General features: G+C 50.0%; 1 protein-coding gene across 1 annotated transcript; it reads right to left on the reverse strand.

The window, feature by feature from the left end:
• Positions 1 to 2,225: 2,225 nt before the first annotated feature.
• Positions 2,226 to 6,761, reverse strand: TRIM47 (tripartite motif containing 47). Its single transcript, XM_049860942.1, has 6 exons — positions 5,927 to 6,761; positions 4,791 to 4,886; positions 4,333 to 4,563; positions 3,983 to 4,181; positions 3,440 to 3,514; positions 2,226 to 3,180 (listed from the first exon to the last, which is right to left on the reverse strand). Exons 1-6 carry the CDS (start codon positions 6,737 to 6,739, stop codon positions 2,540 to 2,542), a joined length of 2,055 nt encoding a protein of 684 aa, XP_049716899.1. The 5' UTR covers positions 6,740 to 6,761; the 3' UTR covers positions 2,226 to 2,539.
• Between the last annotated feature and the right edge of the window lie 11,766 nt (positions 6,762 to 18,527).

An 18,527-nucleotide genomic window follows, 5' to 3' on the forward strand; every position in this document is an offset into this window, starting at 1 on the left:
TGACATCTCTGGACCTCAGTTTCTTCATCTGTAAAATGGTGGCAGAAGCTTTGGCCTAGATCAGTAGTTTCTAACTGTTTTTCTTTTAAACAGTTTCCTTTTTTTTTTTTCAAATCTGCTCTGATTTAAGTGTTGGTAGATACAGTGAGGAGACAGTCTCCCTCGGCTTGCCCTTCCCGCTCTGCCAGCCCTCTGGCCTCAGCCCACCTCCTCAGAACCTGGGCTTCTCAGAGAACTGTGTGCAAATCCCTGGGCTGGACCACACACACGCAGGCAGAGCAGACACACACACGCAGACAGAGACACATACAGACAGACACATAGACATATACCTACACAGACAGACAGACACACAGAGACATGTACACACAGAGACACACAGACATATACATACACACACACACAGACATATACATACACAGACACACATACATAGACATATACACATACAGACAGACACACACATAATACACAGACACACACACACACATATACATACACAGATACACAGACACACACATACACAGACACACACAGACGTTTATACACACAGACACACAGAGACACAGACACATACACAGACAGACGGACAGACAGACACATATACTCTACATACCAAACAGAGACTCCCCTGCAGCCCTAGCCCTGGTAGCAACACTGGGGTTAGGCTGACACAGTGCCCCGTGAGCTGTGTGCCTGGCCAGCCAGAGCTGCTGAGCTGTGAAGGGGATGAAAGTGCTTGTTTCACTAATGAGTCTCAGAGGTTGTTAATCACCCTGCCAGTGGCAGGGATGGCTGTGCCCGCAGACGTGACTAGTCAGGCCCGAATTCCAGGAAGGAGGCCCGGCTCTGTGCAGGGCCCTGACTGGCTCACATTCCGGACCCTCTGGGCTGTCTGCAAGGTCAGGGGCCAAGGGTTTGCGTCAGGGGCAGTAGGGAGCTAGGAAGAGAAGGGTACATAGGGCAGGCCCAGGGGCAGGAGGGGCTCTGTGAAAGGCAGAGGATCGCAGCAGGTGGCCAGGGGCTCGAGGAAGCCCCCACCGGTCCTCGCTGGGATGGCAACAGCAGGGGCCCTCCTGCCCCCGCCCCTGTCCCCATGCCGCCCCGCCGGGTGAGCTGGGACCTGCAGCGGCTACCAAGGGAACCGTGTGAAGAGCACAAAGCACAGAGAAGCAAGGAGGCCCCGCCTGGAAAAACAACATCCTGGTAGCTGGGGAGAGCTGGGCTGGGGAGGGGCTATTTTTAGCTTCATGGGGGGGCAGGACTTGTATGGCCTTGCTTTCTGCTGCACAGCTCACCCATTGTCCTGCCTGACCCTGCGCTGTGTGGGAGGCTGTCTGTTTGCTCCTGCTCTCCGGGGTGCGGGACCACCGGGGCCACAGAGGACCTGGTGAGATGGTGGCGGGGGGTGGTTCTGGCCTGGTTACACCTTCACCCTGTGGCCTCAGAGAGCAAGGCTGGGCCTGAAAGTAGGCCCTGGGCACTCCAGGCCAGAGGATGAGGACTCTGGGCAGCAGAGACCACTGGGATTTCCTGGAAGGATAGAAGAGGCTCTGCTGAGTGCAGGGCTTGGGTCCCCCCAGCGCTGAGGCCCGCTGTTCCCACTGCACAGCTGAGAGCAGAGACATGAGGCCAACTCCAGAGGACATGGGTCCATTTTTTGTAGGTCACACCCTGGGTGGTCTCAGGCATGTTTCTCCACAAACTGAGAAGGGGTGAGTGTGTGTGAGTGTGAGTGTGTGTGTGTGCGTGTGTGTGTGTGTTAAGCAGGAGGTTCCAGGTCTCCAATTCACTTGCCCCCTCCCAGGAGTCCTGCCCGGCTCTTAAGGGTGTGATGTGTACATTTATTCCTGGGTACAAACACCAAAAGGTGGGTCCAGAACCAGGCTGTGGCATCCAGGATGAAAATAGCTGATGGGAACTCAGGTCATCCAAAGCAAACACTTGGGCTGCCAGGACAACATGGGGCTGGACCGTGTGAAGAAGCTGCCTCAGGCTGCCTCTGCTGGACCAGAAGTGGGGTGAGCACCTCTTGGCCCAGAGGCCGGGCACCCTGCTTCAGCCCCCTCCTCTTGGGCCAGGGCTCTCCTTCCCAAAAAGAATCCTGGGATGGGGCCCTGTTTCCCAGTCTAGCCTGCCCACAAGGCCAGCTCTTGAAAGAAGAGACATCCTGGGAATTCTCAGTGGGCAGAGAGAAGGACGGAAAAGGGAGTCAGTCAGTCATTCAACAAATGTTTATTGAGCACCTACTATGTGCCAGGCCCTGTTCTAGGAACCCAGAAGAGGAGTGGGACTAGCCCCGACTTGTCCCAGCTGTGGCTCTTTCCCCTAAACAAGGACTGGGGGTGCACAGGGCCCTGGGAAGCCTCCTCCCTGAGAGGTGGATGGCCAGGTGGATGCAAGGGGGGGCCTCTAGAGATAAAGCTGTGGGGGAGGTGACTCCAAGGCTGGTGCCTTCCCTGGAGGGAGACGGGGTCCAGAGAAGGAAGCTTCTGGAGCTAAGACCACTGGAGAGGAGGCCTCTGCCTGGCTCCCAGCATCACCTCCTTTTCAGCACAGATATGGAGGACTTCTTGAGGGGCCCTATCTGCAGATGGGCATCCACACTCTCCAGGAAGAAGGCCGGCTTCAGCCTACGGGTAAAGAGCCCCATGAAGTGGCTGTCCACGCGGCTCTGGAAGGGGTCGATGGGCAGGGCTGGGGTGCCACTCCGGCGTGGCCTGGAGGCCTTCAGCCTCCGTAGAAGGTTCATCTTGCCGTCCCGTACAGCATAGAAGGCCAGGGCACGGTCGGCATATTCTAGACAGATGCCCACGGTGGGCGAGAAGGGCTGCGGCAGGGGTGCCTCCAGCCCATGGAACCAGACAGAGAAGCTGCGGCCATTCCACTGCAGACAGCAGGAGTGGGCGTTGCGGCCCAGCCGGCCCCGGTCATAGGGCTCTTGTGGGGAGAAGTCTTCGGCCATGACCCCCATGCTGACCCAGCCCTCGATGATCTCCACCTCCCAGTAGTAGGTGCCCCGGTCCAGGGCGCCCTCGCCCAGCACCTGCTCGCAGTGGGTGAAGCGGGTGGGTGACTCGGGGTAGTTGATGGGACATAGCACCCTCTTTACGCCTTTGGTTCCAAACAGCTGCAGGAATTTATCTGCTGTGTCGCTGTCCAAGTCCACGATGTAGGCAACTACCCCAGGGGCAGGAGAGGGAGGCAGGGGTCAGAGCCAGGCTCGGGCAGGACACCCTCCCCCACGCGCCCACCTCCCCAGAATTCAGGCCTGTTCCCGCCTTGGCTACAAGCACAACTCCATCTTGCAGGAGACCACCTGGGGAGCTGACCGCCTTCACCCGGGAACTAGGGAAGGGAATACAAGCCCCAGTGTGCCAGGGCCCTGCTAGGGCTTGCTTCTGGGATCATCAGAGGTGAGAGCCCGGCGCCCACTTACACTTGAGGAAATAATCTCGGGGAGCTTCACTCTCTAGGCGGCCAGTGCTGTCAGGGTCCTGGAAGTCAGCCTCAGCTGCAGGAGAAGGGACAGTGAGGGGCGTCTCTACAGGCTGCCCAAGATGCTGCAGCTGAGAAACTGGGCTGGGCTGCTGGGCCAGGTCCTGCCTAAACCTGTGACTGCCATGCCCTCTCCTCCCCCTTTCTCTCAGGGTCCTGAGCCACCTGGGGACAGACACACACCCAGATATGGCACCCTGGTCCTTGTGCATCCCTAGTCCCTTGCTTCTGCCTCTTGTCTACTTGCTCCTCAAACCCCTCTGAGCTAGGGGGTGGGCTAGGAGAAGCCCCCCTGCCCCCTAGGCTGTGGCAAAGTGGCTGCCTTGTCATCATGGGTGATGGTTGCAGGCACTGTCCGGGTTTGGCCCCACCCCATGCCAGGCACACAGTTTCCATTCTCCCCTACTGAATGGGCACCAGGCTGAGGGGCCTGTGCAGGGAGCCTGGGGGAGGGTGAGTCACCTCAGTGAGGGGCAACACCCACCTTCTGGCCCCATCTTCTGCAGGCCGTCCTCGTCACTGCCCAGCCCCTGCAGCTCCTCCCACTGGCTGGCACAGGCAGCAGCCAGCAGCTCTTTCACTGTGTGGACCGCCTGAGATGACTTGGTGAAGCTGAGCTCCCTTGGGGGGCCAGACCCAGGGCCGCACCCCTCCTCCAGGGCCAACCGTAGTGCCAGGAGCTCCTGCACCAGACAAATGCTAGCTGAGGCTCTGCTGGCCAAGCTGTACCTGCCCAGGGGGCAGCTTCACCAGGAGGCCCACAGCCCTTTGTCCCTCCACCCTGCCTGCCTTCACCAGCCTATTCCCTCTCTGGCCCGCAGAGCTGCCCCTCACCTGCAGGAAGCCAACCGAGTCGGCCTCAGGGACCTGGCTGAGGTTGTGGCGGGCTCGGCTCAGGCGGCTGCGCTGTTCCTCTTGCCGCCGCAGGTCGCCCTGGGAGCGGCCCAGCATGGTAGTCTCCCCCTCCTCAATGAAGCCCAGCACCTCGGCCTGGAACCTCTGCAGGGTTACCTCAGCCTCCGCAAACAGTCGGTTCACCCTCTCCCGCTCCGCCACGGCTGCACTCTGCACAGGACGACATGGGAGCAGGGTTGACGGCTTTGGATCCATCTTTCCCCAACACCACCCCCTCGCCCATTTGTCTTGGAGGTCACAGGGAGCAGCCCGAGCCTGACTGGGTCTGTACCAGGTCAGGGAGGTTCTCCTGCCCAGTGGATCATTGGACTGGATCATTCTACCCTGAGTGCTCTTCCCGTCAAGACCCTGCTGCAGGAGTGGGAGGGGGCTCTGACCTTGATGAGGGCCACGGTGCGCCGAGACTGGGCAATGCCAGCACCCAGCTCATCCATGCGGTCCTCCACGGCGCTCAGGACTTTGGGCTGCTCGGCCTGTGGATGACACCCCGTAAGGACACGGTCTGGCAGATGCCACAGCCCAGCACCAGGGGCCCTGCCAGGGGAGAGGAGAGGGGTGACCAGGAGTGACTTTGCACACTGGTTGGACTGGGAGTGACCATGATGTCTGATAAAGCCTGCAGCAGCTCCAGGCAGATGGAGCAGATGTGCCTCCAGTCCAGGCTGGTGCCATTCCCAAATGCCAATGGGGGGCACAGGCCGGTAGTGGGCTGTCTGCCTCCCTCTCTGACCAGTGGGGTCAAGTTCAGGGGCCATTGGTGGTCTCCTATGGATGAGAGGCTAGAGTTCATTTGAGAACTTCCTTCAGTGAGGAGGAGGCAGGGGTGAGCGAGTTCCAGAGGGAATGTATCAGAAGACACCCAGCTATCCTGGGGATCAATGTCCCCTAAGGGTCTGGGTTCACCATCTAGACCTGAAAACAGGGGATTCCAGGCAAATCCCTTGGGTCTTATGAGTCACAGCTCCAGGCAGGAAAAAAAAAAAAAAAAAAAAAGGAGAGACGGAAAATCCCAAGGCCAGAGGCGCCAAGTCCGGGCTGGAATCCAAAGGAAACTGGGGGCGGAGGTAGCGGGACAGGCTGAGCACATGCTCCCCACCACCGGCTCCCAGAACAGCTGGACAGAGCGGATCTGCGTGCCCTGATGCCGGCAGAGCCTGTCGCCTGCCACACCCATCCACACCCGCTGCCTCAGCCCAGGACAAATCTGAGATGGGACCGTTAGCCCTGTGCATCCGCGCGGAACCATGCGCCGGGAACCCTACGGGCCTAACCCGGCTCCTTTACCGGCTTAGACCCCGTTGACCCCGCTCCGATACCCTGCCCGCCCTTCCCTTCCCTTTAGAGTTCACACTGGCTTCCTATCTCCCCCATTTCCATCTCCACGGCCGTGAGCTGATGACATTGTCAAAGTTGGAAGGGAACGCAACGATCCTCACTATTTAGAGGAGGAAAGTAAGGCCCTCCCGGCCCCCCCTGGATTCCCCGCCCGGCCGCGGGGACTGCCGGCTCCCACCTCCTGGAGCGCGCGCTCCTGCTCCAGCGGCACCAGCTCGTGGCCGCGGTGCTCCTGGACGGCGCAAGCCTCGCACAGGCACACGCGTTCCGCGCGGCAGTAGCGCTCGAGCGGCCGCAGATGGCGCGGGCACAGGCTTTCCTCCAGCCGGCGCAGCGGCGGCACCAGGCGGTGTCCGCGCAGCGCGGGGCTGCGCTCGTGAGGGCCCAGGTGTGCCGGGCAGAAAGAGGCGAGACAGGAGAGGCAGGAGAACGCGGCTGGCAGGGCGGCGCCCTCAGGGCACGCATCGCAGCGCACCAGCTCTTCGGTTGCCGGCCACGACTCAGGGGCGCAGGGAGCAGACGGCTCCGGGGCGTTGGGCGGCGCGCTGGGCGCTGATGGCTCAGGAGCCAGGCCCGGAGCGGGGCCCTTGCCCGGGCCCGAGCCCAGGCGGAGCTGCAGCAGCTCGGCCAGCGTGTGGTTCTTGCGGAGCTGCAGGCCGTCGGGGAAGGGCTCCTGGCACAGAGGGCAGCGCGCAGTGCTCCCCGGACCGCCGGCGCCGCCCGCGCCGCGGTGCGGCCAGAGAGCACCGAGGCAGGCCAGGCAGAAGTTGTGGCCACAGGGCAGGGTCACCGGCTCCCGGAGCGGCTCCAGGCAGATGGGGCAGCTGAAGGGCCCGGGGCTGTCCATAGCTCCAAGGCTGCCGGGGGCACCGCCTGTTCTGCTCCCGCCTGGGAGGGACCGACCTGTTCGCGCCCGGCACCGCCCTCCCGGGATGGAGGCCAAGGGTCCAGCCCCGCCGCCTGGCTCGGCCCGCCCCTCAGCACCGCCCATCGCGGACACTCAGCCCAGCCCAGACTGCGCGGCCAACCCCTCTGCAGGAACCCCCGCCGGCTGGGAGGGGCTGCTGAAAGAGGTTTGCGGGAGGGGATGGCAGAGAATGCGAGTGGCACACCCTAGAAGGAATTGGAAGTTCACACTTGCATTCCCTCCCTACGCTTCCATCCTTGGCCGGGTCCGGGCCTCGGGAGGCGCTGGGCGGGCCTTCGGGCTCCAGACCTCTCCCCGCCGACGGCTCAGTACAGTTCCGGAGCTGCTGGCTGCCGAGAAAAGAAACTGCTGATGGGCGTGTGTTTTTGCCGTTTAGCGATTCTATTTTTTTTTATTTAGCCCTGGTGGGGAACTCAGGACTTTTCTAGACCTAGAACGGAAGCTGACATCATTCTCCAAGTCGCCCTCAGTGAGGAGTTCAGTCCTGGTCAGTGGAATTTATCTATTTTTTTCTCACGGGCACCTGCGGGAGTCTGAGGCTGGGATTCTCCAAGCGCAGGCATTTGTTAAAAGGCCTTATCTGTGCGCTTTACGGGGTGCATTGTGTGTAAATCATGTCTCAATAATGTTGACTAAAAAACCAGAATGCTAACAAATAAGGTAGCATTAGATTATAACCTGAGGTATAAAATAAATATCCGTGAGTCCATACTGGTGGAAATAAATTATGGAATAAATAAATAGGGAAGAAGAGAAAAATTTTCTCATTCAGAAGAATTCCAAATACTTTTTGTAGCTGCTCTGAGGTGAAGCCCAACTCCCCGGTCCTTAAGTGTGGGCTGCGTAGTGACTTCCTTCCCAATAGCACAAAATGTAAACTGGGGGGGGGGGGAGTAACTTTATGTGGAGAAACCTGACAAACGTGACCTCAGCCAGGTGATCAAGGTTGACATCAACAGTGATGTCATGCAGATGGTAGGCACCTTGATATGGTGTGATGAGAATGGCACTCTGCCTCTGTGGGCTTCCTTCCAAAAATCCATAACCCCAGTCTAATCAAGAGAAAAACTCAGACAAATCTCAGTTCAGGGACAGCCTACAGAATACCTGACCAGCACTCCTCAAAATTTTCAAGTCATCAAACACAAGGAAAGTTTGAGAAACTGTCACAGCCAAGAGGAGCCTAAGAAGACAGGACAACTAAATATAAGGGGGTGTCCTGAGTGGGATCCTGTAACAGAAAAAGGACATTAGGGAAAACCTAAGGAAATATGAGTAAAGTATGAATAGGATAAAGAATGAATCAATATTGGTTCTTCAGCTGTGACGAAAGTATGAACGTTCGTGTATGAGTTTTTGTGTGGACATACGTTTTCGACTGTCTTGGGTATATACCTAGGAGTGGAATTTATGGTAACTCTGTTTACTGTGTGAGGAACCGGCAGATTGTTTTCCAAAGTGGCTGCACCATTTTACAATTCCAGTAGCCTACATTCTCACCAAAACTTGTTGTTTTCCGTTTTCCGATAATAGCCATCTAGTAGGATAAAGAGGTTTCTCATTGTGGTTTTGATTCGCATCTCCCCGAAGACTAACAATGTCAAGTATCTTTTCGCGTGCTTACTGACCATTCGTATATCTTCTTTGGACAAACGTTCATTCTGAACATTTCCCCATTTTTTACTTGTGTTATTTGTCTTTTTATTCTTGAGTTGTAAGAGCTCTTTATATACTCTAGATTCAAGTCCCCTTCCAGATATATGATCTTCAGAATTTAAAAAAAAATTGTGTTTTCAATTTCTTTGTTTTTTAATTTTATTGTTTTAGGTGAAAGTTTACAATGCAAATTAGTTTTTCATTCAAAATTTATACGCAAATTATTTGGCAACATTGGTTGCAATCCCGGAATGTGTCAGCACTCTCCCCCTTTCCCTTTCCACCCTGGGCTCTCCCTGTCTGTCAGTCCAGTTTTCCTGTTCCTGCCTTCTCTTCTTTGCTTTTGGGCAGGAGTGGCCCATGTGTTCTATTTCTTGATGGTGTCCTTTGAAGCACAAAAGTTTTTATAAGTTTGATGTCCAATTTATCTATTTTTTTCTTTTGTGGCTTGTGTTTTGGGTGTTCCTGCCCTGGTTTTGGGGCCTGCTAACTCCTTTCCTGCCCCAGGAGAGCAGGGGTCCCCAATCTAAACACTTTATTCCAGAGGCAACAAAGCCCTGCTTTCTCCAGGGAAACAGTAATTCTAATGCTATTATGTTATCATTTTGGCACTTATATATTATAAAAGCAACATGTTCTAGAGAGCCTCTTTCACCTCCATGAACTGTTGAGCAGAAGAAAGACCGCACCTTTTTAGAGCCAGACCTGGGTCCCAATGCCTGCTTCACTACCTTGCGGCTGTGTGACCCCAGGGAAGGTTATTTAACCTCTCTGAGCTTGATTTCCTTGACCGCACAATTAGGAAATGAATATACTTACCTCGTAGGGTTTTTGTGAGGATTAGATGAGGTAACACCTGTAAATCCTTTAGCACAGGGCTTCTAAACCTAGGCACTATTGCCATTTGGGCTGAATAACTCTCTGTTGTGGGGGGATGTTCTGGGCATTGTAGAGGTTTAGCAGCATCTCTGGCCACAACTGACTAGATGCCAGTAGCATCCTCCCAGTCATGACAGTGAAAGTCGTCTCCAGACATTGCCAGATGTCTTCTGGGGGACAAAATTGCCCAGTTTAGAATAGCTGTTTTAGCACAAGGCCTGGCCCATGGCAGGTGTTCCCCCTTGCTAATACAGGGCAGCTATTGTTACTCCACTTCCTGCCAATTAGACTCTAAATCATGACAACCCCATGTGCATCAGAGTGGAAATGTACTCCATAGGGTTTTTAATGGCTGATTGTTTGGAAGTACACCCATTCCTCGCTTATTGGCATGGTTAAGTTCCAAAAACAAGCCCATTATGTGAAAATGGAAGATGACCACATCAGATCACCATACAGTATGTGGGATGCATGTGTCCCTCTGGACCTGAGAGGCAGAAAATATAGGTGGGTGCTCTCTGTCCCACTGGTCATGAAAACATTACTGCCAGACGTACATCGTTAATGGGCAAAACTATTATCTAAATGTGAAATGTTGGATAATGAGATAGTTGATAAGTAAGGAGTAGGTGTAGATAGTCAGGCCGTTCTTCTGAGCCACCTGTCTTAGGCGGGTTCTCTAGAGAAGCAAAACTATTAAAGCGTATAAATATATATAGAGATTGTGATTGTAGAGGCTGGAACATCCCAAGTCCGTGGATCAGGACAGTGGCTTCTCTCGAGTCATGTAGCTGCAGGGGCTGGCGAACCCAAGATTGGCAGGCCAGAGAGCAGGGCTCCTGCTCTCAGGCTGTGAAGATTGATGAATTCCAAGACCTGCAGATAAGCTGATAGCTCAAGTCCCAAGAGCCGAAGGAAGGTCAGATGAAAGGAGGCAGCCACAGGGTCCACAGTGAGCAAAAAGCCAGAACATCTGCTTATATTTGGATGCAGGCCACACCCTCAAGGAAACTCCCTTCCAACTGATTGGCTACTCACAGCAGATTCCATCATGGGAGTGATCACATATAAACACTGAGAATCATGGCCCAGCCAAAAATCATACTACCTCTGGGTAGACTTAAACCTCCACAACCTTTCCATTAGCAGCCGAGCATGCTAACTATCTGCACCACCCAGGAGCTCTACTTTCAATAGATCAGCCATTGAAAACCCTATGGAGCACAATTTCTACTCTGACACACATGGGGTCTCCCTAAGTCAGAACTGACTGGATGGCAACTGGGTTATTACAATTACTCGTATCCTACAAGAAGGTAGGACCCCCTACCCTTCACCCCACACCTGGGCAGAGCCCACTTCCCTCTGTAGACACCAAAGCTTTGTCCTCCCAAACCTCTTATAGACTCCTTTGTTTCTTGCTGTATTTCCTTTGGCCCCAGTCAGCCAGCAGGCTTTTTTGATGGCCTGGGGGGGTTGGAACTGACTCGACATCAACGAGTTTGGCTTTTGGAAGCCCTGGTGGCTAGTGGTTAAGTGCTACAGCTGCTAACCCAAGGGTTGACAGTTCAAATCCGCTAGGTGCTCCTTGGAAACTCTACGGGGCAGTTCTACTCTGTCCTATAGGGTTGCTATGAGTCGGAATCGACTCGACGGCACTGGGTTTGGTTTGATTTTTTGTTTTGGGGTGTGATGAGCCGTGGGGGCAACAAAGAAGAATAAGGCAAGGAGGTGTCCAGCCAATCGGGGAAATGTGTCCCAAACCTGAATAACCACACTCCTGGCTGGGGGAAGGGCACCTATGAGAGAGACGATACATTCTGGGGGTCCATGGAAAGGCTGGGGGACTGCAGAGGTCCATGTGACGGAGGTGCCATCTCAACCGGGCTTTCTTGGACTGGTAGGACTCAAAAGTGCAGAAAGCAGGGCGGGAAAAGGCCTTCCAGGCAGAGGGAAAAACTGAGGGACATGGCCTGGGTGTGCACAGTTTGGCAGGAAGGCAGGGTAATGAGTTCCATACGTTGGTTTCCACAAGGAGCACTTGATCATGACTGTCCCTCATCTGCCAATACACAGAAATGGTTAGGAGGCCCAGGCATTGGTGCCACACTACTCCATGGCGTGGCAGCCAGGATGCCTGGGCTTGCTGAGACCACAGCCCACCTGGTTCCAGAGGGATGATGGGCGCCTGAGAGTCAAGAGATACTGAGAGATGAGTCCCAGCCAGCCCTCCACTCCCCACCCTGCAGCCGCTGTCCTCTCTGCTCGGGAAGCTCAGCTCCTCCAGCAAGAAAGCATGAAGACGTGGTTCGTCAGGGCAGTGTGCTTATGAGACTTCACTTCCAACCTCATAGTTTTAAAGTTGCCCAATATGTTAATTCTTTGGGGAATGAATTAACTCTTTAAAATGTTTTCTACTGTGGTGAAATATATACAATAAAACCTTTGCATTTCAACCTTTTTTACATGTGCATTAATTAATTTACAGTGACATAAAGTTCCCCAGGTGGTGCAGCCATCACCATTACCCGTTTCCAAGTCTTTTCATCACCTTTAAAGGAAACCCAGTACCCTTTGGCAGGACCTCCTGTTTCCCCTCCAACACGCCCCTGGTAACCACCAATAAACCTTGGTCTCTATGTATTTGCCTGTTCTGGATAATTCATAATAAGCGGGATTGCACAATACTTGTTCTTTGTATCTGACCTATTTTACTCAGCATACTGTGTTCAGGGTTCGTCCATGTTGCAGCAAGTATCAGAGATAGAAACGAATGAACTCTTAAAGGGAAAGAGTAATTAGAAATTGGAGCATGGAGGAGTGTGTTTACGCCTGTGGTCTTGCTCCATCCTTACAAGGCGTTTGCTATAGGACACTGTTTTAGCTCCCTGGTGCTGCTATAACAGAAATACCACAAGGGGGTGGCTTTAACAAACAGAAATTTATTTTCTCACAGTTCAGGAGGCTAGAAGTCTGAATTCAGAGTGCCGGCTCTAAGGGAAGGCTTTGTCTCTTTTGTCAGCTCTTATTCCTTGGCTCGTTAGTCATCATCATGAGTCGGAATCGACTCGACAGCCCTGAGTTTGGTTTGGTTTTTGGTTTTATTCCTTGGTTCCTTGGCAGTCTTCACGTGGTTTAAGACATCTACTTCCCCATCTCTGTTTGCTTGCTTGATCTGCTCTTTTATATCTGTTGTAGGGTAAAAAAAAAATCACAAAATTTAGTAAAGCAAAAAGAAAGTTTGATTCGGCATATATTCAAAAAGGCAAAAGTGGGAAGTGGACAAGCATGTTGCCAGAGCTAATGTCTGCACGAATCCAAGGAAATATTACAGAACGGTCAAAGGTGGAAGAAGGGACAAGCATGCTGCCACAGCCATGTCTGCTCGGGGCCAAAGAACATTACAGAGTCATCAGTATACATTAACATTACAAATGGGCAAAACCACTGAAAGCTTCACTTTTTACAGATTGGCTAGAAACTGTCATCCTACATTTTGATTTGTCTTGCTTAACAATCATTGGTACAGGTTTCAGTAACGACAGCCAGGACGGTCTTCTTTGGTTCAACAAATTTCTATTCACTAAATGTTGATGGAAACCCTGGTGGCCTAATGGTTAGTGCTACGGCTGCTAGCCAAAGGGTCGGCAGTTCAGATCCTCCGCCAGGCGCTCCTTGGAAACTCTATGGGGCAGTTCTAGTCTGTCCTATAGAGTCGCTATGAGTCAAAATCGACTCGACGGCACTGGGTTTTCGTTTCCCGTAAATGTTAATAGAAAAAGGTAAGAGTGGAAAGTCTTTTGTGTTCTGGTGTCCTTATACCTCAGGGCCCAGTTGGTATGTCCTTGCGAGTCTTTGTGAGCCCTTGTGAGCCCAGCTCCAGCTGGGTCACATTCTCTACGCTCAAGGACAGGGACTAATGACTCCAGTATTATTTCCTACATCGTACCTCAAAAGAGATTAATTTAAAACACACCCTACGTTAATACTGCCTTATTAACATAACAAAGAAAACCCTATTACCAAATAGGATTCTGTCCACAAGTATACCCCTTGCTGTGGAGTCGATACCGACTCATAGTGACACTATAGGACAGAAGAGAACCGCCCCATAGGGTTTCCAGGGCTGTAATCTTTACGAAAGCAAACTGCCACATCTTCCTCCCAGTGGAGCAGCTGGTGGGTTTGAACTGCCGATCTTTGTTAGAAGCTGGGTGTGTAACCACTTTGCCACCAGAGCTCCTTTCCATGAGTACGTGTGAAAAAAAAGTGTTGCCATCCAGTCAGTTCTGACTCATAGCGACCCTATAGGACAGAGTAGAACTGCCCCATATGGTTTCCAAGGAGCGCCTGGTGGATTCGAACTGCTGACGTTTGGTTAGCAGCTGTAGCTCTTAACCGCTATGCTACCAGGGTTTCCTCCACAAGTACAGAGGTTAGGATTTATGATACATATTTTGAGGGGCACACTTCAGTCCATAACAGATGGGAACCGGACTAGTCCTGAGAAGAGGCAGAATTCAGACTCAGAAGGTGCAACGGGAATCATCCTAACCCACATATTCAGCTTTGTCTGGCTGCAGTACTGCTTAAAAAAAAAAAAAAAAGAAAGAAAGAAGCCAAAAGTGAAACAGAAACAAACAACAGTCCGGCAAATGAAAGTAATTAAAAAGCCATTCCTAGCTTTATTTGTATATTCTTTTTTCTTGAACATTTTATTGTGTTTTAGGTGAAAATTTACACAGCAAATCTATACAGATCAACCTATGTAACCACTCACAAGTTTTTGGTTGTTGTTACGGTTGTTGGAGTCTCCCATTCAACAACTCACACAAATGGTTCTGTGACATTGGTTGCTATCCCTGCAATGCATCAGCACTCTCCCCGTTTCCACCCTGCCTTCGGACTTTCCATCTCTCCACTTTCCCTGCCCCTTCTTGACTTCTTATGCTTGCTTTTGGTCAAATGTTGCCTGTTTGGTCTCAAATAGTTGATTGTTCTAAAGAGCACTTGCCTTGGGGGCGCTCTATTTTATAGGCTGAAAGATGACTTCTGGTAGCAGCTTCAGTTCCAGGTTAAAAGGGTGTCTTAGGGCAATAGTCTGGGGGGTTCCCCCAGTCTCTATCAATCAGTCTAGTGAGTCTGGTCTTTTTTATGAGTTTGAGTTTTGTTCTACATTTTTCTCTCATTCTAACTGGGGCCTTCTATTGTGTCCCTGGTCAGAGTGGTTGGTAGTGGTAGCCAGGCACCATCTAGTTCTTCTGGTCTCAGGCTAGAAGAGGCTGTGGTTCCTGTGGGGCATTAGTCCTGTGGACTAATTGCTTCCTTGAGTCTTTGGTTTTCTTCAGTCTCTCTTGCTCCAGACAGGAAGAGACCCATAGTTGTACCCTAGATGGCAGTTTGCAATCTTTTAAAACCCTAGACGCTACTTACCAAACTAGGATGTAGAACATTACCTTTGCGAACTATGTTATGCCAATTGACCTAGATGTCCCCTGAGACTATGGTCCTTATCTTTCAAGCCCAGAAACTCAGTCCCACGAGGTGTTTGGATATGTCTAAGAAGTTTCCATAACTGCGCCCCTATGTGCTCTATTATGTTTCTGAACATACATGCAGCACATACAAATACATATATACAAACGCTCACAACTGTACCTATACACGCAAGCACATGTACTCCCACATGCCTTCCCACACCTAGATAGCATCCTTGTCTACCTATGTAACCACTCACAAATTTTTGGTTGTTATTACAGTTGTTGCAGAATTGTATATGTTATTACATTTACCATAGTTGTCCTTTATTCTTCCTTACCTCCCAGTGTCTTCGTTTACCTTGGTCACTTGTGCTGGCTTCCCCCATACTGTCTTTCCCTTCACCAGAATTAACACGTGTAATAAAAAATAAAAAAAAAAAATTTTTTTTTTTTTTTACTGTCTAGTGATTCTCCCTCTTTCCCCTCCCATCTGTTTCCCCTTCCATCTTTGTTGTTGTTGTTGCTAGGTGTCATTGAGTCAGTTCCAACTCACACAGTGACCCTAAAGATAATAGAACGAAACACTGCCCAGTCCTGCGCCATCCTCACAATAGTTATGCTTGAGCCCGTTGTTGCAGCCACTATGTCAATTCATCTCGTTGAGGGGCTTCCTCTTTTTCGCTGACCCTGTACTCTGGCAAGCATAATGTCCTTCTCCAGGGACTGATCTTTTCTGATAACATGCCCAAAGTATGTGAGACGCAGTCTCGCCATCCTTGCTTTGAAGGAGCATTCTGGCTGTACTTCTTTCAAGACAGGTTTGTCCGTCCTTTTGGCAGTTCATGGCACATTCAATATTCTTCACCAACACCACAATTCAAAGGCATCAATTCTTCTTCGGTCTCCTTTATTCATCATCCAGCTTTCACATGCATATGAGGCGACTGAAAACACCATGGCTTGGGTCAAGCACACCTCAGCCTTCAAGGTAACATCTTTGCTTTTCAACACTTTAAAGAAATCTTTTGCAGCAGATTCGCCCAATGTAATCTTGGTTTTGATTGCATGATTCAATGATTTCTTGACTGCCGCTTCCGTGGGTATTGATTGTGGATCCAAGTAAAATGAAATCCTTGACAACTTCAATCTTTTCTCCATTTATCATGATGTTGCTTATTGGTCCAGTTGTGAGGATTTTTGTTTTCTTTATGTTGAGGTGTAATTCATACTGAAGTCTGTGATCTTTGATTTTCTTCACTAAGTGCTTCAAGTCCTCTTCATTTTCAGCAAGCAAGATTTTGTCATCTGCCTAGTGCAGATCGTTAATGAGTCTTTATCCAATCCTGATACCCCGTTCATCTTCATATAGTCCATCTTCTCAGATTATTTGCTCAGCATACAGATTGAATAGGTATGGTGAAAGGATACAACCCTGACACACACTTTTCCTGACTTTAAACCATGCAATATCCCCTTATTCTGTTCGAACAACTGCCTCTTGATCTATGTACAGGTTCCTCATAAGCACAATTAAGTGTTCTGGAATTCCCATTCTTTGAAATGTTATCTATAATTTGTTAGGATCCACACAGTTGAATGCCTTTGCATAGTCAATAAAACACAGGTAAACATCTTTCTGATAGTCTCTGCTTTCAGCCAGGATCCATCTGACGTCAGCAATGATATTCCGGGTTCCATGTCCTCTTCTGAATCCGGCTTGAATTTCTGGCAGTTCCCTGTCAATATACTGCTGCAGCTGGTTTTGAATGATCTTCAGCAAAATTTTACTTATGTGTGATATTAATGATATTGTTCGATAATTTCCACATTTGGTTGGATCACCTTTCTTAGGGATAGGCATAAATATGGATCTCTTCCAGTTGGTTGGCCAGGAAGCTGTCTTCCATATTTCTTGGCATAGATGAGTGAGCACTTCCAGAGTTGCATTCGTTTGTTGAAACATCTCAATTGGTATTCTGTCAATTCCTGGAGACTTGCTTTTCACCAATGTCTTCAGTGCAGCTTGGACTTCTTCCTTCAGTACCATCAGTTCCTAATCATATACTACCTCCTGAAATGGTTGCATATTGACCAATTCTTTTTCGTATAGTGACTCTGTGTATTCCTTCTATTTTCTTTTAATGCTTCCTGTGTTGTTCAGTATTTTCCCTGTAGAATCCTTCAATATTGCAGCTCGAGGTTTTAATTTTTTCTTCAGTTCTTTCAGCGTTCTCCCCTTTTGGTGTTCTAACTCCAGGTCTTTGAACACTTCATTATAATAATTTACTTTGTTTTCTTGAGCCACCCTTTGAAATCTTCTGTCCAGCTCTTTTGCTTTAGTTACTTGACATTCAAGAGCAAGTTTTCAGAGCCTCTTCTGACATCTAGTTAGATCTTTTCTTTCTTTCTTGTCTTTTTAATGACCTCTTGCTTTCTTCATGTATAATATCCTTGATGTCATTCCACAACTCATCTGGTTTGCAGTCATTCATGTTCAACGCATGGAATCTATTCTTGAGGTGATCTCTAAATATTCAGGTGGGATATGCTCAAGGTCGTACTTTGGCTTTTGTGGACTTGTTCTAATTTTTTTCAGTTTCACCTTGAACTTGCATATGAGCAATTGATGGTCTGTTCTGCAGTTGGCCCCTGGCCTTGTTCTGACTGATGATATTGAGCTTTTCCATCGTTTCTTTTCACAGATGTAGTCGGTTTGAGTCCTGTGTATTCATTCCATCTGGTGAGAGCCATGTGTATAGTTGCCATTTTTGTTGGTGAAAAAAGGTATTTGCAATGAAGAAGTCATTGGTCTTGCAAAATTCTATCATCAATCTCTGGTATGTCCCACCCACCCACTGCCGTCGAGTTGATTCCGACTCATAGTGAAATCACCAAGGCCATATTTTCTAACTAACTTTGTTTCCAACTTTTGCATTCCAATCACCAGTAATTATCAGTGCATCCTGATTGCATGTTCAGTCAATTTCTGCCTTCAGAATTTGGTAAAAATCTTCATCTTCTTCATCTTTGGCCTTAGTGGTTGGTGCATAAATTTGAATAATATTTGTATTAGTAGGTATTATCCTATCACTGACAGCATTGTATTTCAGAAAAGAGCTTGAAATGTTCTTTTTGACTATGAATGCAACACCATTCCTCTTCAAGCTGTCATTCCCGGTATAGTAGACCATATGATTGTCTGATTCAGAATGGCCAATACCAGTCCATTTCAGCTCACTAATGCCTAGGATATTGATGTCTATGCACTACATTTCATTGTTGGCAATTTCCAATTTTCCTAGATTCATACTTTGTACATTCCATATTCCAATTATCAATGGATGTATGCAGCTGTTTCTTTTCATTTTGGGTCTTGCCACACCAGCAAATGAAGATCTCGAAAGCTTGACTCCATCCACGTCATTAAGGTCGACTCTACTTTGAGGAGGCAGCCCTTCCCCAGTCGTATTTTGAGTGCCTTCCAACCTGAGGGACTCGTCTTCCAGCACTATATCAGACAGTGTTCTGCTGCTATTCATAAGGTTTTCACTGGCTGATTCTTTTCAAAAGTAGACCACCGGGTCCTCCTTCCTAGTCTGTCTTAGTCTGGAAGCTCAGCTGAAACCTGTCCACCATGGGTGATGCTGCTGATATTTGAATACCAGTAGCATAGCTTTCAACATCACAAAAGCCCCCACAGTACGACAAACTGACAGTTTGACTTTTTATAGAAGTGGTATCACAAAACATTTGTCCTTTTGTGATTGACTTATTACAGTCAGCATAATGTCCTCCAGATTCACCCTTGTTTTGTGGACTCATCATTATTCTTTATC

This window comes from Elephas maximus, chromosome 19, assembly GCF_024166365.1.
Source record: "Elephas maximus indicus isolate mEleMax1 chromosome 19, mEleMax1 primary haplotype, whole genome shotgun sequence".
Taxonomy (NCBI): Eukaryota; Metazoa; Chordata; class Mammalia; order Proboscidea; family Elephantidae; genus Elephas; species Elephas maximus.